General features: G+C 37.2%; 1 protein-coding gene across 2 annotated transcripts in view; it reads left to right on the top strand.

Annotated features, from left to right (window-relative positions):
• Positions 1–25,248, top strand: part of NSUN3 (NOP2/Sun RNA methyltransferase 3) — a 106,601-nt gene that overhangs the window by 23,637 nt on the left and 57,716 nt on the right. For both annotated transcript variants that reach the window (XR_005068367.1, XM_037058994.1), the window contains exons 4-5: positions 37–191; positions 1,823–1,944. Coding sequence is in view for 1 of the 2 variants with exons in the window: in XM_037058994.1 (XP_036914889.1) it covers positions 37–191; positions 1,823–1,944 (277 nt within the window). In the remaining variant the exon portion in view is untranslated. The remainder of the gene's footprint in view (positions 1–36; positions 192–1,822; positions 1,945–25,248) is intronic.

Here is a 25,248-nt window from a genome sequence, read left to right as displayed (position 1 = left end):
TATTAATTTGAAAACTTTTTAATTCTTTATTTTTAGGTTATCTTCATTGTAATGAATATGATAGTCTGAGATTGAGGTGGCTGAGGCAGACATTAGAATCTTTCATTCCACGGCCTTTGATAAATGTAATTAAAGTGTCTGAAATGGATGGCAGAGAAATGGGAGATGCCCATCCTGAAATGTTTGACAAGGTACTTATATTACACTGTGACGAACTGATGGACTCCCAGTGATAGTGCTGTTATGTTGCTTTTTTTGTTGTTTTCCATCTGACTCCAGACAGACCCTGTTAATAATTTTTCAGTACCCTGGGGAATTTTGATGAAGTGAACGTGGAAGCAGTTTTCATTTGCTGGGCAGTCAGCATGGTCAAAGGAAGCAGCAACATTGGGGTTAGAGATTATAGACTTATTTTATTTCCAGGTACCTCAAAGATATGTAGGAAAAGATCACATATTATTTGGGTCAGTGTACAAACATGACATGGACACCAGCCTGCAGTGTCCGCGGTGTCATGGATGAGATATGAGACAAATTCACATGGACTACCAAGTCCTGTGGAGGAAAAGGGGCAGCATGGCTACTCCCTCAAGCAGGGAGCGCCTCAGAGTGGCCTGGCCACTCTCTCAAGGGGAGAGGCCCTTGTCTAGGCAAGGCTTTTATTGGGTTCAATTAGCACAGGAATACAGGTAAAGTTCATTAATCATGGTCAGGCAGTAAGGATCAAACAATAGATAGCATACAAAGAACTACCAAGGGCCTATTCTGAGTCAGCATCTATCGGCTAAAGGGCTACAAAACTTTGGGAAACAAACTCATTTCTGGCTCAGACCTTTATCATTTAACTAAGAGCTTTTTTAGCAAAGCAGGCTTCACAGGATTTTATATATCCTTTCTCAGGCCTGATTACCCTGGGAGCTCACCCTTTCCAGCACAGGTCTATACCGCCCTTTGTCATTGTTTCAGGCTTAAGTAAGGCAGAGGAGGCAAGATAGCCAAGGAATCAGGAGAAATGAGGACTCAGGCTTCATCAAAGCTGAGGGGTGAGGGTCCATCACCCCCTTTCTCCATAGCCCCCCAAGTCCTTCCCTGGGGCCTCCATGTGATCATGCCTGTCTTAGGTTGTTCCCCTCTTGGGGAATCTTACCTGTCATTAGCTAACTGATCAAGCATTGGGGACCAGTTATGAAAAAAGGAGCAGAAGCAGCCCTCCTGCCAGGGAGATAAGCTTTGTCTTCTTAGTGGCTTCTGGTCCAAAGGTCACTCACTCACCCTCAGCTATGGGGGGTTTACTTATCTCCTGGTTTCACAAGATAACCTCCTGAAACCAGTCAGGGTGGTTCCCAACACAAACATGTGCATTGTATTACTCTAATTCAGTAACATTTCATATCGGTATGATAATTGAAGAAAAAGAGAACATTTCAATAAACTGAAATTGAAATACTAATGTCTTAAAAATGTATGCTGATAATTTAGAAATATAATAATATCTGTTTAAAATGAGTCATGTTTGTAAAATGCTTTGCTGTAGTTGTCAAGAATATGAAATATTAGACATTGGTAGACTTTTAGCCGTTTTATTCCCACTCCCCAGTCCCCACCACCAAATTCAAACACTGAAAGTACACAGTAAATTTTGCTTAAAAATATTAGTAAAGAAATGTCAGAAAGAAGAACTTACCATGGTATATTTTTTACTTTAAAAGAAATATTTTTGCTATTTTTGGTTGTGTTTTACATAGCTTCTGTACGTATATACTTTGTATCTGAAGATATATTTTCACGACATATTTGTATTATGTGTCGTCATTCTCTCCAGGTGTTAGTTGATGCCCCCTGTTCCAATGATCGAAGTTGGTTGTTCTCTTCTGATTCTCAGAAAGCAGCCTGTAGGATTAGCCAAAGGTGGAAGTTGCCTGTTCTACAGGTAGAACTCTTAAGGTAAGGACTGTTAACACAAACGTTTATTTTGGTGTCTAGTATAATTTAAACAGGCATGACGGAACATGACACAGGGAAGCCCCAAGTGGAGGGTTTCCTGTGTTTGTCAGTAATTATTCCTCTGAAGTCTGCACCCAGAAAATTCTTCCTCTCTTCCCTTTCGGCTCTCATGTTGTAACATTACTTCTGCCCCTGTCCTGTCAGTAAAATACAGTATTACAGTGGATTGCCTTGTAAAAGACACATGATTTTACTGTGGTTTACAATTGGTTTCTTATTGGGACCATCCCAAGCCTAGGGTTCATCACCCTGTTCTTTCACCAGAATGTAGCTTTGGATCAGAATGCATTTTTTTTTGCAATGAACACATTGTTATGGATGAATCAGCCTCCTTGGAAGTTATGGTAAATTGTTAGTACACTGTCTCCCCTCTAAGAATTTTCCAGAGGGATGTGACCACCTAAAGATTTTAGGTTTCCTTCCTAACAGAAACCTTCTGGGACTGCCCTGGTTTCAAAAAACATTTCTACTTATACTCTACTCCCAAGTAATCCCTATTGTTTAAAGCTGAATACAGATTCTCTGGAATATTTATTTATTTTTTAAAAGATTTCATTTATTTATTTTTAGAGGGGAAGGGAAGGAGAGAGGGAGAGAAATATCAATGTATGGTTGCCTCTCATGCATCCCCTGCTGGGAACTGGCCTGCAACCCAGGCATGTGCCCTGACTGGGAATCAAACCACGATCGTGTGGTTCGCAGGCCCATGCTCAATCCACTGAGCTACACCAGCCAGGGCTTGTTCTGTTATTTTTGATGGCAGGTTTTTCCCGTGTTTTTCTGCCATCGTAATGTTCTCTTAATGTCAGATGTTTAACTGAGGTAATCTAACAGGGTATTTTAGCACTGAGCTACACCAGCCAGGGTCCTCTCTGGAATATTTAACATATAGTTAAATGATGCGTTATCACTCACTACTTCTTGCATGTGGCAGGAGAACAAGTGGCAGTTTCTGTGTACTGCTGACAGTGTGCTTTACTTCCTACTTCTGGCTGATATGCAGCTAAAAACATCTGCCATTACTTAAGCATTGCAACCAATACTAATAGGTGGTCTTCATGTATCAGATGATGTGTCAACTCATTATGGTGACTTGGTAGTGTCTACCAGAGGATTCTTCTAAATATTTCATATTGGCAGACTGTATGCCTCCAATGTCAGCCTTTCATATGCTATAATCCTAAGATATTTTGAAGAGTCTCATTAACTTTCCCTTCTATCTCTCGGGTTGTTGCATAGGTTCTGCCCCACACCTTCTTTCTTACCTAAACTTTTTTGATCTGCCTTCGTAGTTAATTATTCCTGCTACTCTGGGCCTTGAAATTGTTAGACCTTACACCTCACAACAGACACTGAATTTTATGATGGCTTATTAGCATTATGACCTCAATTTTTTTAAGTTTTGAGTAGGCAGTTAGGCTTCCTGAGAATATTTTTTTTCTTCTATCATAAACAATTCTTTCTTCACTTCTTTTTCTTCCTGTTTATTACTAAGCTTTCTGTGTTTTATATTCTCTCTACTGCTTTCCTCCCACTTTGTATCAATTCATTGTAATATAGTCAGATAATACAAGTGCAGTAAAAGCCCCCCTTGGCCAAAGAAAGAATCAAATAACAGCTTTGTTCACAGGGTTAACTATTGGACTTAAGTTTGATGTATAGTCTTTTAATTTTTTCTGTAGCTTTTCTTACAACTACATATATATACCTTGGGAAAAACATTAAAAAGTAGCTGCTGTCATTGTATGTATATTGTTCTGAAACTTGGCCTTTTTTTTGTACTTACTATTTCTTAGTCTTTTCCTTGTATATCTCCTCAACTGTGAAATATTCAATAAACTCAGTTTATCACACTCTATTATCTACTTTGTATACTTATTTCTTTCACTTTTTCAAACTATCCTTTAAATTATCTTATTGGATACACATACTAACATTTTCCTTGATTAAATATCAAGAAGTGAAATTGAGGATCAGCCATTTTGGCAGATACATTGAACTCTTCTCTAAGAATGCTGTACCAGTCTTTACCTCCTCTTGCACTTGACTGTTGACTGCTTGTTTCCTTTTAAAAATAGTGTCTTCCCTTGATTTTTGTGATCATAATGCTGTTTTTTCTACTTATTTCTTTATTTTGCAGATAATTAGTGCATTCCATAAATTTTGGGTTTCTTTAGGCTACTGATGTTCTATCTCTTTTCTATTAATCTGATTACTTCAACTGGTATAAAATGCTGTCTCCCAAATATGGGTCTAAGCTCAGATCTTCTTCTTTTGTCTCAGACCTATATATTCAATTACTTATCAGAGATCTCCATTTGGAAGCCCCTCAGACACATAAAACTCGGTTATAACTGTTGTCAAGAGAGAACTCATAATTTCTAATGCTCTCCTGTACCCCCATCAACAAAACAAAAATCAGACAGAAACCCCACCAACCTGCCTCTTTTGTCTTCTGTATCTCAGTAATTGCCGTGCATACCATTATGTATTTGTCTAAGTTAGAAGTTCATTTCCATCTCCCCTTTCTCATATACGATCTATTACTAAGACATTTCAGTTTTACCTGTTACATATTTCCCAAGCCCATCCAGTTCTCTTAATTCTTAATAACCTAATCTAAACCACCAGCATCTGTCACCTAAATCATTGCGACTGGCTCCTAACTGCCCTAAGCATCTCCAGGTGTCAACTGTACTTCACTCCCATAAGTAAAGCCACATCTGATCTGAAATGTAAATCTGATCTTGTTATTTTCCTTTTTGAAGTCCTGCAGTAGTTCCCTATTGCCATTAAGAGGTCAAATTCCTTAGTATGATATTTAAGTCTTTTGGGGTTATGGTTCTTTCTTATTTCACTAGCCTCATCGCCTGGGGATTCTTCTTGCATTATTGTGGTCCAGCTCCTCCTTATTGTGAGGAGCTCCTCAAGGTCACTTTAACAGTGCGTGTCTCATTTCTGAGGCCAGTGTGTTTCCTATTCCTTTTTGCTTTAAAAAATGTATCGTCAGTTCCTGTGCTTGACATTTGACTAGTACTTATCTCTCTCCTCAACCTGACTGTAAGCCCCATGGGAGCAGGGGTTGTCTAATGATTTTTATTCCCATTGTATATTTTTTTGTCAAATGTAGAAGGGGGTCAGTACATAATTGTTTAAAAATACTAAATTACAAGGGCTGTGTATTTAGAATTTACATCTATAATTAAATTTGTAGCAAAGTTAATCTAACAAAAATAATGATATGATCATTATTGTGCTGCATGGTAATTACTCATAAATGTAAAGCAGTTCACATAATTTATTTTCATTAGTATTGCTTTTACATAACCAAAGCATGGTTTTAGTTTTAGTTTAGTTTTTTCTTCTTTTAATGCTTCCCTTAACATCATATAGCATTCCAGTCATCACCACAAAGCTCGTGCATTTATGTAAAAGCTCACATACCCAGGCCCTCATGCCCTGACAACTAGGGCTCTTGCTCTCTTCCGTTGTCTGGCTCCCCCAAAGGAATGGCCTTAGCACCACATCACTTTAGCAGCCTATTGGCTGGGCACAAAATGAGCATCACAGTCACACGTGGAGGTTTTGATGTAATCATATGTGATTGGGACAGACCATCATGCCAGCATCTCCCATTGTTTTCCTGGAGCAGCTAAACTGCATTTCTTGCCTCTGATGCCTGGTCTTTATGAGAAGTTTTGGAGCCACTTGAAGCATAGGAAGCTCTGAGTCCCCTGGCTGTGTGATTATAATGTTAAAGGGGAAAAAGCAGGATACCAAACTGTAGGCACAGGGAATGGTTCTAATTCTCTGATATCTACAGATATCAGGAATGTTTAAAAAGCTAAAGGAAAAATAATAATTCCAGCTGTAATCTCTTTTTTATTTCCTGACTCCAAAAAATGAAGAAAGTCTAAAGTATTTTTCTGGTCAGGAATGGCTCTATCACTGTATCCCATACAGAAAAGTTTCTCTTCCTTTAGTCTTCCTCACCTAGTTATCACATTACTTTTCCTTAACAAAAGACAATCTTTTTATCCACAATAAGACATAAAAGGTTTTAAGTGCAAATGTATACAAGAGAGTAAATATATGACTGATGTATGATATGTGTGTTTTAATAAAGGATTGGTAGTGGATCCTCATTGGCATTCGCAAAGAACAGTTAGAAAGGAAGCAAACAAATATTGCCTAGCCTGGTATTGTGGACAAAAGGTGGCCCTCACAAGTGGTCTTCAGGAGTGGAAGAATATTTGAGAGGCAAGTAAGGGGAACTTTTTGATTGTGCTATTTTGTCAAAGACAAGACTAGTATCCACTTTTGTCTTCCACTTTTGGAAGTGGAAGTATCCACTTTTGACAGTTATGGTGCTCAAATATATGTTCTCCATGGCTATATACTGATTTACCTTATCATAAATCATTCATATTTACATTAAGTAGGCAGCCTGCATAGTATTCAGAATTTTAACTTTTGAAAACAGTATATTCTACAACCAAGCACTCTACAACCAAATATTAATCTTATACATATTTTTATGAATGTGATACTTAAATGAAAATAGACACTATTTATCAGAAGTTTCTTGATGTCAAATAAAAAATTTATGTATGTATAGAATAGATAATATATATAATCATAAAAATAGTAATCTAACAGGGTATTTTAGCATGATAAGCTTACTGGAAAGCACAGTGATGACAGGAGAATGATCTCAAAGCAGATGAGTTCATTGCACACTTAAGGGCTCTCTGATTTATCCAAACAGAAGTGGAAAAGTTAGAATTTTCTATTAAATGTATAAAACATGAAGAAAAAAGTTACATACAACTCTCTTATATATCTGTCTCCTTAACCATTTTTCAGAAGATGACATTGGGAAATGATATAAGGAGTAATTGAACATAAGCCAATTCTAATTATAGAGTGCCAATTGAAAGTATACCTTTATCATCATTTCTCAAAATAATTTCAGAGAGAAGTCTGTTACATACTATGGATGTACACAGTACATAATCAGATTTTCTTGCCTAATTTTTTATTTAAGAAAAACAATGGGAAAATTTGCTAAAAATGATATATATTTGTGTGTGTGTGTATATAATCTTTTTAGAAACTGACCATGATGTTTGCACAAGAAAAATGTACATGATTTTTAGGTGGGAAAACAGGAGTTGAACAGTATGATTTATAACAAAAATGTAGGTATCATATTGCAGTAATGTATCATGTCATTCATTTCCTGAGAGGAAATCAGTCACATTTAAAATGCTGACCCCTCCTGGTTTTCTTTTCTCACCAGTTGACAGATAAAATCCAATTTGTGAGCTCATTGAAAAAGGAAACTTAGATTATTTTGTAACATTTTGAAAATTTGTATAAATCATCCACATAACAATCTTTTAAAAGTTGTACTTTGACAGTAAAAACTACATTTTAAAAGAAATATTAAACATTAAAAACATTAAAAAAATTCACCAACAGTGCTTCTGTTATGCTCTTGAGCTAAGATAAGTGATACCTACTGGCTGTGGATCAGGGGCCATCATCGTTCATCAACATCATGCCCCAAACGGCGATGTGTTTATACTGGAAAAGTAATCTTTGGACATATGGTTCTATTATAATGGACTATTTCCACTGTTATTTCAGCAATTAATATATTTTCTTTTTACTGTTCATCTAGTTCAGTTAACTATCATCGTATGCTTTGTCTTAAGTTTGAAATCCAGGAGGAAAGGCAAACCTCTGTTACTACTGCTTCTCTACTCCTACTGTTGCTGCTGCTAATTCTCTTCCTCCTTTTTTTTCTTTAAGTTTGCAGCAAGAGTCAGAAATTCTGAAATTAAAAATCTGTAATTTCAACTGTACTTGAACAACAATAAAAAATGTAAAAAAAAAAAGTCTAATTTGGGCAAAGTACGTATTTTTAATGAGTCTACAGATTAAATATTCCACATTAAATTGTAAAAAATTGAGACATACATAGCTATAATTTGTAGCTATTATATTTCTATCATAAGATAGTCTCAAATGTAGATTGATGGTATGAAATACAGTCTTGAAAATGATATTTTATTACCATTTATTAACTTATCCAGTATCTATTAAGCATGTACTTTGTATTAGGAACTTTGCTAGGCATTGCAGGTACTAAAATATGTAGGAAGTATTCCTTGTCCTTAGGGTCCTCAGGGCAATTATCATAAAGTGTGGTAAGAATGTTACAATAGAAGGAATAGTTAGGGTGCAGAGGGAGCAAGAGTGGAGGCCATTTAACTTGCTGAGGATAAGCATATAGTGTGAGCATAAGAAGTCTATTTTACCGAACAAGCAACAGATAAATGTTTAAACTGAAAATATTTTTTTCTAATATTTTAAATAATTAAAGTAATATAGTCTCATAAAACATTTGGAATATACAAAGAAATATAAAGAATAAAATAAGCTATCTATTGAAAGAAACTGTTTTACTGAGTTTTCTTTGACTGCATATAGTATGTACAGTAATAGAAATCATAATTATATACAATTCGATATCTTTATTAGGAACATTTAATTATATAGTCTTTGAAATTATACTTAGGAAATGACCATATCATCATATTAAATAGCTTCATTCATTCTCTTATTCAGATAGTTAGGACTGTCAAAGACTGTTCTTTCTAGTAATAGAATCTCACTCATGCAAGAAATAATTACAAAAACATATCTTAATGGAGATTGGAACATCAGCTTTTTTAATGATCCAGGCAAGAGCCTGATAACTCTTTAGAGAAAGAGTTAGCAGCTAGCCTGTTGTCTATTTCATTTCTCTTTTGATTTCCCAGGAGACGACACACTTAGGGAAAGAAAGTCAGGTAACCCAGTTAAGCATTTTGATAACTGACCTCTTTGGTGAATAGACTAATGAAGTTAGTCTGTTTCTAAACTTTTATGGGAAAACTCTTGTTTATGGCATGTTTTGAAGAGAGGACTCTTGTCCTTGGTTCGGATTGCCTATGATAAACACAGCATCTATAGATTTATGAAGCATTGCTTCCTGGAGAGTGTCATATAAGCTGTCAACCCCCTAAAGTATATTGGAGATGTGACCATCTAAATGCTGCCTGTGTGTGAGGTGATCTGTGAACTTTATTTAGAGAGCTCATCTATTTTTTTGATTAGAAAACGTTCTGAGCCAGAGGCAGAATTTAGGAAGTCACACTGAATGTCCCTGCTTCTCCTGTGCCACTTGATTGCTTGTATACTTGAGATTATTAGTAAAGCTTGATGATGGGCGAGGTCTTTGGTTCCTGAGACTGTGATTTGACCATCCAGTCCGTTGCATTAGGTAACCCATAAACCCCAATAAGGTGCCTGTAATGAAACTAAATTGAAAAACATGATTTGGACTTGAGACCTAAGTGCAAGCCTCTTATTTCAGCCCCACATCTAAATTTTGGAACTTAATCTCCTCATCGAACCAGCTGCTAGGCAACATGATTATATCCTGTGCATGGAAATATAATTAAGAGGATAAAGGGATAGGACCTATTATACTGTAGTTCAGGTTGGTGCAAGAGAACAAGAGAGGTTGTTCATGGGTAGTGACTTTATCAATTTTGTCTCCATCCACTACTCAAATACTAACCATTGATGCCATTCATTGGCATTAGCTACTTCTTCTTCTCTCCTTGTGTCCAGAGGCTCAAATACATAGATGGAGAGAGTCTTGAATTATTAACTCCACCAAAATGCCTACCCTCTGCCTTGTGGGTAGAGAGGAGGAATCTCCTTTAGAAACATGAGGCAATGTTGGTAATGGTTGTTCTCCAACCATTTATTCTTTCTGTAAGTATTTATTGAGTGCCTTTATGTTCCAGGCGCCAGTGGTAAAAAGGGCAGATTCAAACATTATTTGTCTTGACTGCTGTTGTTTGAGTGATTTGCTGTCTGTCATTTCTGATTCAGGAGTCTCATGTCTTCTATCAACATCTGTAACTTTTAGCTTGCAAACAGTATAAAGTAACGGTCCCGTCAAAGTTTTTGACATTGTGGTGCAAATGTCTTCTCCCATGTTGTGGATTGGTGCCTTGCCCTTTTTCTCTCTTTGGTGTTTTTCTTTTCTTATGGGGGGAGGGTGCTAGTTTACAAAGAGAGGTTATTACTTTTTATATAATTTATTATATTTTTATATTTGTTTACAATTAATACTTTTTATGTCCTGTTTGAGGAAACTTTCCGTATGCCAGATAATCTCCTGTTTCATTTTCTGGAAGCTTTATTTTCCAAGTTCTACATTTNGCAAATGTCTTCTCCCATGTTGTGGATTGGTGCCTTGCCCTTTTTCTCTCTTTGGTGTTTTTCTTTTCTTATTGGGGGAGGGTGCTAGTTTACAAAGAGAGGTTATTACTTTTTATATAATTTATTATATTTTTATATTTGTTTACAATTAATACTTTTTATGTCCTGTTTGAGAAAACTTTCCATATGCCAGATAATCTCCTGTTTAATTTTCTGGAAGCTTTATTTTCCAAGTTCTACATTTAGGTCTATAGAGGAATCCATTTCAGTTGATTTTTGTTTACTAGTGTGAGGGAGGAGTCTATTTTGTTTCCCTTGCTTCCAGCCTCCTTTCCTAACTTTTTTTCTTGCCTGTAGATTTTCTGAATAGAATGTTGTCTGAATAGCATTTATTGAAAAGTCTCTCCTTTTTCTAGTACTCTAGTGCCTTTTCTGTCATAAATTCAATGTCCACATTAACATGGATCTGATGTCATCTATTTTAACTGCTTTATTTATTTTTAAAATTATTTTATTGTTGTTCAATTACAGTTGTCTGAATTTTCCTCCCACCACTCCCCCCAACTCCAGCCAAACCCACCTCCCTCCCTTGCTTCCACCCTCCTTCTTGGTTTTCACCATGTGTTCTTTATAGTAGTTCCTGAAAACCCTTCCCCCACCCCCTTCCCCTTTCCCTCTGGTTATTGTTAGATTGTTCTTAATTTCAATGTCTCTGGTTATATTTTGTTTGCTTTTTTCTTTTTTGATTATGTTCTAGTTAAAGATGAGATCATATGATATTTGTCCCTCACCGCCTGGCTTATTTCACTTAGCATAATGCTCTCCAGTTCCTTCCATGCTGTCATAAAGGATAGGAGCTCCTTTTTTCTCTCTACTGCGTAGTATTCCATTGTGTAAATGTACCACATTTTTCTGGTCCACTCATTTACTGTTGGGCACTTAGGTTGCTTCCAGCACTTGGCTATTGTAAATTGAACTGCTATGAAGGTGTTACAGGGTTCTTAGGGTGTAATACCAGCAGTAGAATTGTCAGATTAAAAGGCAGTTCCATTTTTAGTTTTCTGAGAAAATTCTATACTGTTTTCCACAGTGGTTGCACCAATCTGCATTCCCACCAGCAGTGCACTAGGGTTCCCTTTTCTCCACATCCTCTCCAACACTTGTTTGTTGATTTATTTATGATGACCATTCTGACTGGTGTGGGGTGGTATCTCATTGTGGTTTTAATTTGCATTTCTCTAATGGCTAGTGCTGATGAGCATCTTTTCATATGTCTCTGGACCCACTGTATGTCCTCCTTGGAGAAGTGTCTGTTCAAGTCCTTCACCCATTTTTTGATTGGGTTTTTTGTCTTCCTGGAGCGGAGTCATGTGAATTCTTTATATATTTTGGAGATCAAACCTTTGTCCAAGGTATCATTGGCAAATATGTTTTCCCATATAGTTGGTTCTCTTTTCATCCTAATGCTGTTTTCTTTAGACATGCAGAAAGTTTTTAATTTGATGAGGTCCCATTTGTTTATGCTTTCCTTTATATCCCTTGCTTTAGGGGACCTATCAGTGAAGATGTTGCTGCATGGAATGTCTGAGATTTTCCTGCCAATGTTTTCTTCTAGGACTTTTATGGTGTCAAGACTTATATTTAAGTCCTTTATCCATCTTGAATGTATTTTTGTGTATGGTGTAAGTTGGTGATCAAGTTTCACTTTTTTTCATGTACTGTCCAGATCTCCCAACCCCATTTGTTGAAGAGACTATTTTTACTCCATTTTATTCTTCTTCCCCCTTTGTCAAATATTAATTGACCATAGAGACTTGGGTTTATTTTTGGGCTCTCTGATCTGTTCCACTGGTGTATGTGTCTGTTCTTATGCCAGTACCAGTCTTACAGTGGCCTTGTAATACAGTTTGATATCAGGTATTATGATCCCTCCTACTCTGTTGTTCTTTCTCAGAATTGCTGCAGCTATTTGGGATTGCTTATAGTTTCATGTAAATTTCTGAAATGGTTGTTCTATGTCTGTGAAATATGTCATTGCTACTTTCATAGGGATTGCATTGAATCTATAAATCACTTTGGGTAGTATGGACATTTTGATTATGTTAATTCTTCCAATCCATGAGCACGGTACATACTTCCATTTGTATGTGTCTTCCTTCATTTCTTCCTTCAGTGTTGTATAGTTTTCTGAGTGTAGCTCTCTTACCCCCTCAGTTACCCCCTTAGGTTTATCCCTAGGTATTTTATTTTTCTTATTGTTATATCAAATGGGATTTTTTTCTGATTTCTGTTTCTGATGTTTCATTGTTGGTGCATAAAACTGCCTTTGATTTCTGAATATTGACTTTGTATCCTGCTGTTTTGCCAAATTTCTTTATTAGGTGGGGTAGTTTTTTCATGAAGTATGTAGGATTTTTTATGCACACTATCATGTCATCTGCAAACAATGACAGTTTTACTTCCTCCTTTCCAATTTGGATGCCTTTTACTTCTTTTTCTTGTCTGATTGCTGTGGCTAGGACTTCCAATACTATGTTGAACAGGAGTGGTGAGAGCAGGCATCCTTGTCTTATTCCTGATCTTAGTGGGAAAGCTCTAAGTTTTTGTCCATTGAATATGATGTTGGCTGTAAGTCTCTTATATATGGCATTTATTATGTTGAAGAATGCTCTCTCTATTCCCACTTGGCTGAGAATTTTTATCATAAATGGGTGCTGTACCTTATCAAATGATTTCCCCACATCTATTGATAAGATCACGTGATTTTTGTCTTTTGTTTATGTGATGTATTATGTTTATTGATTTGTGAATATTGTGCCATCTCTGCCTCCCTGGGAAGAAACCCACTTGGTCATGGTGTATGATCTTTTTAATGTATTGTCGGATGCGGTTTGCAAATATTTTGTTGAGGATTTTAGTGTCTATGTTCATCGGCAATATTAGCCTGAAGTTTTCTTTCTTTGTTATGTCTTTATCTGGTTTTGGGATTAAGATGATGCTGGCTTCGTAAGGGAGTCTTCCATCTTCTTGAGTCTTTTTGAAGAATCTGTGAAGGGTGGAGGTTAGCTCTTTTTTAAATGCTTTGTAAACTTCTGTGAAACTGTCTGGTCTAGGGCTTTTGTGTGTCAGACGCTTTTCAATTACTGCTTCAATTTCATCAACTATTATTGGTCTGTTTAGGTTTTCTCCTCCTTCATTCAGTTTTGGAAGATTATGTGTGTTTAGAAATTTGTCCATTTCATCTAGGTTTTCAAATTTCTTGGCATATGGTTCTTTGTACTAATTTCTTACAATCCTTTGCATTTCTGTGGTATCAGTTGTGATCTCTTTCATTTCTGATTGTGTTTATTTGAGATTTCTCTTTTTTTCTTGATGAACCTGCTTAAAGGCTTGTCAATTTTGTTTATCTTTTCAAGGAATCAGCTCCTGGATTCATTGATCCTTAGACTTGTTCTTTTGGTCTCTATGTCATTTAATTCTGCTCTGCTCTTATTTCCTTCCTTCTACTTTCTCTGGGCTGTCTTTGTTGTTGTTCATGGAGTTCTTGTAGGAGTAGGGTTCTTGTAGGAGTAGTGTTTGAAATGTTTCGATCTTTTTTAGGTAGGCCTGTATTGCTATGAACTTCCCTCTCAGGACTGCCTTCACTGTGTTCCATAAGTTTTGGATTGTTGTGAATTCATTTTCATTTGTTTCCAGAAAGAAACTCTTTGATTTCTTCCCTAATCTCATTCTTGACTCATTCAGTGTTTAATAGCATGCTATTCAATCTCAATGAGTTTGAGGGTTTGGAGATTTTTTCTTTGAAGTTGGTTTCTGGTGTCAGTCCCATGTGGTCATTGATATGATTTCAATATTCTTGAATTTGTTGAGGCTTGTTTTGTGTCCTGACATGTGGTCTGTCTTTGAAAATGTTCTGTGTGCATTTGAAAAGAATGTGTATTTAGCTTCTTTGGGTTGAAGGGCTCTATATATGTCAGTTAAGTCCATTTCATCTAGGGCATTATTCAATGCCACAATATCTTTGTTGATATTTTGTTTGGAAGATCTGTGCATCTTTAAAGTGGAGTGTTAAAATAAAATCTCCTACTATAACTGTGTGCTGTCCATATCTTTGTTGAAGTCCTCTAAGATTTTCTTTAGGTATTTGGATGCTCCTATTTTGGGTACATATATGTTTACGATGTTAATGTCTTCTTGGTGGATTCTTCCCTTGCGTATTATGAAGTGATCTTCTGGGTCTCTTTTTATGGCTCTTTTTTGAAGTCCATTTTGTCTGACACAAATCTTGCTACCACGGCTTTATTTTCCTGTCCATTCACTTTGATTATTTGTTTGTAGCCCTTCAGTTTCAATCTGTGTAGGTCTTTGTTCTGAAGTGGGCCTCTTGTAGACAGCATATGTGTGGACCATGTTTTCTTACCCATTCAGCTATACAGTGTCTTTTGATTGGGGCATTTAATTTATTTACATTTAAGGTTATTATTGATGGGTACTTATTCATTGCCATTTTTGTACCTGTGTTCCTCTCTCTCTCACTGTTTTTCTTCCTGTTCGTAAAGCAGACCCTTTAGTATCTCTTGCAGAGCTGGTTTGGCGGAGGTATATTTTTTTAGGCTTCTTTTGCCCGGGAAGCTCCTTATTTGGCCTTCCATTTTAATTTAGAGCTGTGCTGGATAAAGTAGTCTTCATTACAGGCCTCTGGTTTTCATTACTTGGAATATTTCTTGCCATTCCGTACTGGTATGGAGTGTTTCCATTGAGAAGATAGCTGCTAGTCTTTTGCGGGCTCTATTTTATGTTACTTCCTGTTTCTTTCTTGCTGCCTTTAAGATTCTCTCTTTGTCTTGGAATTTTCCCATTTTAATTATGATGTGTCATGCAGTGGACCTCTTTGGGTCTTTTTTGATTGGGACTCTGTGTTTCCTGGATTTGTGTGACTTTTTCTCCCATCAAATTAGTTGAGTTTTCCATCATTACCTTTTCAAACAGGTTTTCTATCCCTTGCTGCTTCTCCTTCTGGTATCCCTATTATACAGATATTATTATGTTTTATGTTGTCCTGCATTTCCCTTAACCCCTTTTTTTCTTTCTGAGCCTCTTTTCCTTATCTTGCTCTTTCTGGGTGATTTTTTCTACCTTGTCCTCCAGCTCGCTGATCAGATCCTCTGCTTTATCTAGCCTGCTTTTGATCCCTCCTACTGTGTTCTTCAGTTCAGAAATTGTATTCTTCATTTCCTCTTGGCCCTTGCTGATAGTTTCTATTACCTTTTTCATATTGATATAGTTTGCAGTGAGTTAATTGTAGCTTCCCTATAATTTTTGGTAATTGTCTGTGAGCTCATTGAGCTTTCTTATAACCATTGCTCTGAACTCAATATCTGATAGTTGACTTGCGTCTTTCATTTAGCATTCTTTCTGAGGCTTCATTTTTTCCTTTCATTTGGGGATTATTTCTTTATCTTTCCATTGTTTGTGAGACTCTTCTTATTAGCTTCTGCTTCTTAAGTTGATCTCTTCTGACTCCCTGGATTTATGATGTGAACTTCTATGATAGAAGACCTGTGAGATCTCCTGGATCTCCTGGCCTTGCTGGTCTTGGCCTGATGTTTATGTTGGCTCTCTGCATGTCTTTGGGTTTTAATTGTTGTTGGGTCTCTCTTTGGTGGATCCTTCCCTCCAGCTGGGTAACTGAAGGTCACTCTGTCTACCACCTCTTGTATTCTTTTGTGCAGCGGGGGACAGGTTGTATTGAAGCTGGTTCTGCTGTGTGTACAAGGTTTTGAGGCTTCTCTTTCACTCTTGTACGGTTGTTTGTTCTGGGTAATTAATTTCTCCACCATTTAGTTGTATTTCCAGATCAGTCCTGGATTGAGGTTATGTGGTTTCCACTCCCTCCTTCACCTTCTTCTGTTGTTCTCTGTTGGTGGTTCCTTTGTTGGTGTGTTTCTTCTTCCGGTGGGTATCCTGGTGTTCACAGCTCCCACCTACTCATCTGATTTTTTTATTTCCTCCACAATTTCAATGTCTTCTAAAGGATTGTCTTTAATCTTCATATATGCTGGGGTACCATTGGCTGTTCACTCTGTTCCTCAGAAGATCAGCTAAGTGTTCCACCCTGTGCAGAGGGAAGTAGACTCTGCTCCCGCCTATTTCGCTTCCGGAAATCTCCTAATTGCTTTATTTATTGATCTTCAAGCTAGTTCTATACTAACATAATTACCATGGCATTAATATCATAATATGTAGGTGTAGATCTTCCCTTGTTTTTTGTTTTATATGATTTATTTTATTAAGAGTATCTTAGTTATTTTTGACTATTTTGCATTTCTGTACACATTTTAGAATCAGCTTATCAAGATTCATGAAAAAATTTGGGGGATTTTGATTGGAATTACATTAAATTTATCAACTTGAACAGTTTTGACATTTTGTAGTATGTTTTTACTCAGCAACTCCACTGCTTGGAATATACCCAAGAAATCTTGAAACACCAGTTCAAAAGGATTTATTTACCCCTATGTTCATAGTAGTGCTATATATGTGACAATGCTGGAAATAACCGAGTGCTGGAAATAGCCTAAGTGCCCATCTATATGAGTAGATTAAAAAACTGTGGTACATCTATATAACAGAAAACTATGCAGCATAAAGAAGGACAGAATTCCTTCCTTTTGTGACAGCACTGATGGAACAGGAGCCTCTTAAGCTAAGTGAAATAAGCCAGTTGGTGAAAGACAAATATCATATGATCGCTCTTATTAGAGGAATCTAATTAAGAAAATAAACTAATGAGCAAAACAGGACTGGAGAAATGGAAATGGTACAGACTGACAGTTGCCAAGGAAATGGGGGAGGGGGTAATGATGGAAAGAAGGGGAAAGGATTAGTCAAAGAACATGTGTAAATTATGCATGGACATGGACAAAGGTGTGAAGATTGACTGACAGCTGGGAGGGGCTTAGTGGAGGAGAGCAAGACAGAAGTTTTCGACAACTGTAATAAAATAAACAAGAATAAAAATGCCTTTAAAAATGTAAAAATATCGAGGAGTGGGCTTTCAGTATAGTCTCTGGAGCAGTTTATATAACACTACGATAATTTTTTTTTGACATTTGACAGTACTGCAATTAAATCCAAGGGGGCCTGTGGTTTTCTTTATGGGAAAATTTTGACCATTGAATTTGTTTCTGCTTGGTTTTAGGACTTTGAATGTTCTCTCTTCTTGAATCTTTTTTTTTTAACCATTTTCACATTTTATCCAAGTTTCTAAATTTTAACAGTACAGAGCATGAGTACCCTGAAAATAGGGGAATCTTCCCAAATCCTGCAAAAACAGGGGGCAGGGGCAGGAAGGAATATCTAGAAAGCAGAAGGTACAGCATTTAGGGCACATTGCAAAACAAAGGCAGATTAACAGCCTGTGCCTTCCTGAGGGAAGAAGCTGCTGCCTGGGTGAATTGTGAACATGACTATGAGACTGAGTGCCAGCAAAGTGACTCAAGACATAGTGGTGGGGAGCTCTTACATTTGCTGCTTAAGCTGTGGGGGTGGATGCCCACACCCATGCCTGTATGTGGCTTGGAATTCTTGCCATGACTGAAGAGGGTCAAAGACAGTGAAGAGCTGACAAAAATGGCAGAGTATAACACTCCATAGAAGAACTAGATGTTTGGCCACACAGGAAGTTCTGAGCTGAGCATTTAAAATTTGAGCGGGAGGTCTGCCATGAGGTCTGGAAGTCTTGCAGAGAAGTCTGCCACAAGATCGTGAGTTCTTCTTGGAGGACTATCTGACTCTCTGTAAAAGATGCTGGCAGAGTTGGCAGAGCTTCAGGGGACCTGCCTGGGCAAGTGCACAGACACACTGGTGAGCTGGTAGATGAAGTAAATGAGGCTCCAGAGGAAAGAAACTGATGTTGCAAGGCCTCTCCTGAGTTGGTGGCTGGTGCACCCCAGCTCAGGAGAGATGCTTGGAGACGAACTGGGATGGGGAATGGCTGAGCTGAACTGGGACTTCTGCATTTCTTAAGAACAGTACCTTTGAGAAGTGTATTCTGAAACTGGTCTGGCTTGGTAGATGGAGGCAAGGTTATTCGTTTTGAGTGTTTTAAGGAGAGTGAGACTTAATGGCGGAGAGCCTCACTCACTCTCTCTCACTTGTGAGCCCAGGAGATGTCAGGCACACTGGTGGCTTAGACCTCACATGGATACAAGCCCACTCCAGGAGACAGAGTACCACGCTGAGACATGTGCTTCCCTGGGCCCCAGCATCTGGGACACCACTATCCAATATAGCATGGCACATGATTCTGGGACAGCTACATGGAGGCTGAGAGCAGCGCACCTTAGGTCCTGAAAGAGGAATCTGCTATGAGAAGATAGTGACTCTGAAACCCCCAAGTGTACGTGCCAGAGAAGATGGAGATCTGTTTGCATGACTGGCTTACAGACCAATAAGAAAGAAAATGGGGAACTTCTAGGCATGATTTTGGCTGATAGCCTTTTGGGGAGCAAGAGAAGTTTTGGGTCTTGGGGGAGAGAAAGACTCAGAGCAGGAGTGCTCTCAGAACCCTTGCCCCAATGTTCCAACCCTGTTAATAAAAACCTGTTTCCTTCAACACAAATCATTGGGTCATGTGGAGTTAAGGTGCCAGACGGCTGAAACCCAGTTTGCGTGGTTACAAAATGTATTGACATAAAGTTGTATACAGTATCTCCTTGTTATCTTTCCAGTGTCTGCAGGATTTAAAATGATGTCCTCGTTAGTTATTTTTTTGTGTGTCAGTCTTGCCTGAGGGTCTTTTCCAGATCCAACATTATCTATATTCATCCTTCTAATTGTAAGTTTGTTTTCTATATCCAGACATACAGGAATTTTCTGGTTTTCTTATTATTTTCTTTTTATTTTTGTGATCACAGAACAGGTGCTATATTATATCAGCCATCCGAAATTTATTTTGACTTGCTTTGTAACTCCATATTAGGTCAGTTTTTTATATTTTATTTGTGATTGAGAAGAATGTGAGTTTTACATTTATTAATACAGTATTCTATATATGTTTATTAACATTTGTTAATTTTGTTATTCAAATCTTCCATAGAATTACAAAAAAAAAAATAAACAACAACTGATCTCTAGAATCAGTTATTGAAAGAAGTATGTTAAAATCTTTAAGTATGATTTGGATTTATACATTTCTTTTTGTAGTTGTATCAATTTTTGCTATATTATATTTTAAGCTCATGTTATTAGAAACACATAAATTTTGTTGTGTTAGTGATTTTTGTACTATCTCCAGCACACTGGGGGCCACTTTATTTTGGCTCTGACAAAATAGAGCTCTACTTCCCCTACTTAGTCTCGAACTTAGACAGTTCTGCTTCTATTTGTTTTAATTGTCTGTACTTTTAAGTAATGTTTAATTTGATAGCATATTCCATGATTTAACACAGCTATCGTATATACATATATATATAGACACACAGTGGGGAGCTGCTTAAACAAAGGTATTCAAACTAAGATATGCAAGTATTTCATTAAGACATCGTAGTTACTCAATTTGTAAAATATTGATAATAATTAGATTTTAAATTGTTTTTTCTGAAAAGCCTCTAACAATTTTAAACAAAATGAAAACCTCGCTTCTTCCATCAGAAATGTTTTCTTGGGAGTTGGCCTTATGTGCTTTTCTTTCTTTTATAACCTGCAGGAGTCAAATTACTTTGTTTTTTAATAGGAAACAGCTGTTGTTTTCCTCCAAAGAATTATTTAAGACAGCGGTATTTAAACTTTGCTTTGTAAAGACAAAGGATTCTGTAGCATTGTTTAAGGAGCCGTTTTGAGGGAAGAAAGAATGACCAGAAAGCTTCTTAGTTCACCATACCCAATTCAACTAGAGGTTTTTTAACTTTACGTGATTAAGCTTGTAGGAGTTCACTTGAGGAAAGTATTTTCTTCTTCCTAAAAAAAAAAGTTGGAAAAAACTTTAAAAAATCATTTAAATCAGTGATAAGTTATCTCTTCATTTAAATAAGCAGATTCTCTATGGGACAAAAATCAAGTCAATTCTGGTGGTTTTCTTGAAAGCTTTTTAGTTCTTTTTCTTTGTATGAGTGCAGAGGCTATATTTTATAGTAGATCAAAGATCCTATTTTAAGATTAGATCTAATGTGTCTTGTTACTCTTTTTTAATTTAAGCAGCACAAAACTGGATTCCTTGGGTTTAATCTCAGCAGAGTTTTTAGTCCCTGAAGCACCCTCCTATACCTATCTTAATGAGGTAATTAATTGTTGCGATGTATTGAACTAGATATCTCCAACTAGAAACTGGTGACAAAGACCTTAAGACTTGTCACTTATAATCTATTTCAGGAGTGTCTAAGAGTCATTACTCTGCTCTACCAGTACTATATAAAAATCCTTCTTAAGGTAAAAACTTACCATTGATGGAAGAAGATAATTATCAGGATTGCATTTGTTTCTTAGATCAACAAAGGAATAGCTTCTGGGTATGGTATCTCTGAAAATTGCAAACTGGGTCATGTTTCCTTATCTGAAATTCACAGAACTTCTTTGATAATAAACAGTTTGATACCTGGAAGTTTGATTGCTTTCTGTGAGCACAGTAAAGAGTACTGGGATATAGCACTGGGTCACTATTAATATCAACCCAGAAATCTCTGTGTTTTTGATACTTATATTACCTGAAACTTAACTTTAAATCCGCATTTATTTGATAGATTATACATGAGCTTCTATTTTTCACCCCAGTGTTTTCTTTGGTTTTAATACATAATAGTGGTAGGAATTTATTTGCTTTTTTGTCCAGACTGCTGTTTACCTGCAGAAACAGTAACTGATACAAATATATCAAGTGAGCAAAATGATGAGAAATAGGCAGTGGAAAAATAAAAGAAATGGGAACTACTGAAAAGGAACAAAAATAGAAAAATTGCAAATGAATATAGAAACCAACAATGTAACATAGAAAAAAATATGGATTGGTAAGGAAAAGTAAATGAAACAAAAATCCCTGAAATGCTGAGAGGGAAAAAGATATAAAATGGAGAGGAATAAACATTTTGAGTGGGGTCAGGCAAAAAAAAAAATAATGTAAAGATAAAAGCTTTGTGGAGCTCGTAACAGTTGGTTAAAGATTTGGTTTTACCGTTTGTTAAATTATCTTGTAGTAATTACAATATATCCACTGGTACATCAAACGAGGCTAATAATTTTTTAAAAGACTAGATTTACTTTTTTTCCTTTTAAATCAGACTGACTGCCCCCATACTAACCTCTTTCATTAGATTTCCCTTATGTCTCTGGAAAAGCAGTAACCTGTTTTTAAATGTTCAATGGAATTTTTGTTACCTAAGAAGTGTTCTGGTGCCAGTTCCAGTGTGGTGATGGGAAGTGCCTCATACACCACCAAGCAATTTCCTGCAACGTCAGCTGGTTGTCCTACAGTTTATCTTATCTAGAGATAGTGTCTGATCCTGTATGTTGAGGAATCAGTCCACCCCACCACTCCACTTCAGATCCAATTGCAAATTCAGGTTGTCACCTGGGTTTTCTGACCTATCTATCAGCTATAAATCAAAAGTTCCTAGCACCCTTCCTTGAGTTTGGTTAATTTGCTGCAGCAGCTCACAGAGCTCAGGAAAAGTTTACCTACATTTACCAGCCTATTAAAGGAGTTTGATAAAGGATACAGATAACATCCAATGGAAGAGATACATAGGGCAAGGTTATGAGAAGGGGCACAGAGTGCCCTCTGTCTGTGCCCTCTCTGGGTATGTTGCTCTCCCAGTACCAGTACGTACGTGTTCCACTAACCCATAGATGATTGATTAAATCATTGGCCATTCTCATTTTTACAGTTTCATTACATGGGCATGATTGATTAAATCATTGGCAATTAGCATTTGATTCAACCTCCAGCCCTTCTCCCTTTCCCAGAGGTCAAGGGATTGATCTAAAAGTCCTCTAGTCCTGTGCTTGGTTCCCCTGGCAGCTGGCCCCCAACTACAGGTGCAGTCCCAGAGTCACCTTGTTAGCATAACTAAGGATAACATTTGTTGCTCTCATCACTTAAGAAATCCCAAGATTTTAGGAGCTGGGAGCTGAAAAGGGGGATGAAGACCAAATATATATTTATTGTTATAAACCACAATATCACAGCACTATATATCTCAGTTTAAAAGTGGTGGTCAGCCTGGCTGGTGTGACTTAGTGGATTGAGTGCCAGCATGTAAACAAAAGGGTCACCAGTTCGATTCCCAGTCAGGGCACATGCCTGGGTTGCAGGGAAGGTCCCCAATTGGGGCATGCAAAAGGCAACCACACATAGGTGTTTCTCTCCCTTTCTTTCTCCCACCCTTCCCCTCTCTCTAGAAATAAATAAATAAAATCTTTAAAAGAAAATTGGTGGCCATGGTTTTCCATAGTCAAGTTTATTTTCTAAAGTTACCAAATTTTATAGTTCAATCAGTAATGAGACCATAATGTCTAGGAAATAAACATCATGAGATTATTTAACTTTTTTTATCAAGAGAAAAAAAAGCATTTTTTCTCATTTTTGTAAGTTACTTGTTGACAAAGGCTTTCTTTTTTCCAAATAAAGCCTCTGGTTTTTATCATTTTTATTCTATAATTAAGAGTTCTAAGTTGTGTGTTATTCCCTATTCAGGATTTTTAAGTGTTGATTTTTAGGTATATTCCTTTGTTTTACACTGAAAAATTCTTTCCCTGACCTGCCTCTTAATTAAGGCAGTACTCATTCATATAGTTGTTTTTTAAATCATTTTGAGGACATTTTTCCAGTTATGTTATACATAAAAAATACAAAATGGATATAATATAAACCCTATTTTCAAGGAGCTAAAAATTAATTGCTTGAGAAAACAGAAAAGGAAAGAATTCTGTGGGAATCAGTGAAGGTTTCAGAGACTGTGAGCTTTGAGGTAGATCTAGAATGATGAAGAAGAAAAGTCTGGTCAAAAGGAAACAAAATAATTGTGTAGGCATTACAGCTTGCTAAGCATCAAGAAAGATGAAGCAAAAAATGAATTTTAACTCCTTGACTTGATAGTTAATTACACAACAGTGTCTGTTTTATTCTACAAAGGGCAGAAGTATTGCTGAGTATCAGGGTTTGGTCAGAGAGAAATCCCTGAAAATGATGTAAGCAGTTTCTTATAGGAGTTAGAGCTTAAACGTGGGAGCTGGTTAAGCAGTGTATAGAACTGTTTATAACTGTATCCCTACTTCTTGGGTGGAGCTCGAAGTTAGCAGGGCTAGTGGCCAGCACAAGAGGTGGGAGGGAAGAAAGGCACACTAGAACCAAAAAGTAGAAGGATGCCATGTCTGTTGTTGGATAAAAAAATTGTGAGGTCTATCCAGTAAGTATTCAGCCATGTACTATGAAAAAATAAAGACATTTATTGAAGAACATAGAGGACACAAGAAACATAGGACAATGACTCCTCAGCCCCCTTCAAAGTAGGCACCTTGGTACTTCTCACAGTTCTCCCAACATCTCTTCCAAAATCCTTTGTTGGAATCACCATCAGCTGCCCTGTCATATTTTCCTGAATCTCAACAGTCTTAAATCTCTTCCCTCTCAAAGGTGATTTTAGTTTTGGGAAAGCCAGAACTCACAGGGTGCCAAATCCAGGCTTTAGTGGGGCTAAGTCCCCTGGGTGATTTGACGTTTCACCAAAAACCCTGCACCAGACATGATGCATGAGTGGGTGTGTTGTGATGAAGCTGCCAATCACCAGTTGCCTGTGGGTGTGGATGTTTTCATTATACTGCATCTCTCAACCAATGAATAACATTGAAGTAGTCCTCCTTTTTAATGGTTTGGCCTGGAGGGATGTACTCATGTTGGACAACACACCTTCCCAATCAAAAAACATAGTTAGCATGGTCTTGCACTAACTTTGCCATACCTTCTTTGGGCATGGAAAACCAAGCAACTTCCATGGGACGACTGGGCCTTCATTTCCAGATCATAGCCGTAAACCCACCATTCTCTGGTTGTGACCTTGAGGAAATCTGGTTCGTTGGTAGTGGTTTGAATCAAGTCATCAGCAACTGCAGCACGATGTTCCTTCTGCTGTAATAGCAGAAGCCACGGAATGAACTTTACTACAGCATGTTTCATGCCAAGATCCTGCCTCAAAATCTCGAACAGTGATTTTTGGAATTCCCAAATAAGCTTCTAGTTCTTGCACTGTCAGTCTCTGATCTTTGTTCATTGTAGCTTGTACATCTTCAACATTCTCAGGTGTTCTGCTTGTTGCAGGCCTTCTAGAACATGGATCCCTTTCAACAGATTCTCAACCATCTTTGAAGCATTTGTGCCACACTTGTGTTTGTGCTGCACTCATTGCATTGTCCCTGAAAGCCTTTTGTATCATCTGATTAGTTTCTGTGGAGGAATGTTCAAGCTTAATGTAAAATTGGATGCAGATTCATGGTTCTACTAAGTCATTTTGATTGTGACAGCCACACAGTACACATGCTTACTCAACAGTGTCTACCACCCCCACTGAATAGTACAGTGAAGCCATCATTGTTCACACATGCACATTCCAGTCCACTCCCCATCGCTGCCAGGTTACACCAATGTCATGCAAACCATTCTTAAATTGTATTAACAGTGACTGGACTTTTTCTGGACAGACCTCCTATATGTTAATGCTTTTTCTCTCACCTTCTAAATTCTTCTGACTGGGCTAATTATCAAATTTAGAAGAGAGGTTAACAGAAGAAACTGAAACTTTTAATACATGTGCATGAGGAATTCACATGAGAATGTGAGTCTATGAAAATTTCCAAGACAAGCAACACTGAGTGTATAAGACATTTTTGGATAAAGGAGAAAGGTCAAGAGCAGGGTATGAGATATTATAAGTGATAATGAATGATTTACAGGAAGTTGAGAAAGAGCAG

The sequence above is a fragment of the Sturnira hondurensis genome, unplaced genomic scaffold, assembly GCF_014824575.4.
Source record: "Sturnira hondurensis isolate 20B ecotype Veracruz unplaced genomic scaffold, ASM1482457v3 Scaffold0010428, whole genome shotgun sequence".
NCBI lineage: Eukaryota > Metazoa > Chordata > Mammalia > Chiroptera > Phyllostomidae > Sturnira > Sturnira hondurensis.
The sequence above is the reverse complement of the archived record's forward strand: the minus strand, read 5'-3'. Positions and strand labels throughout refer to the sequence as shown.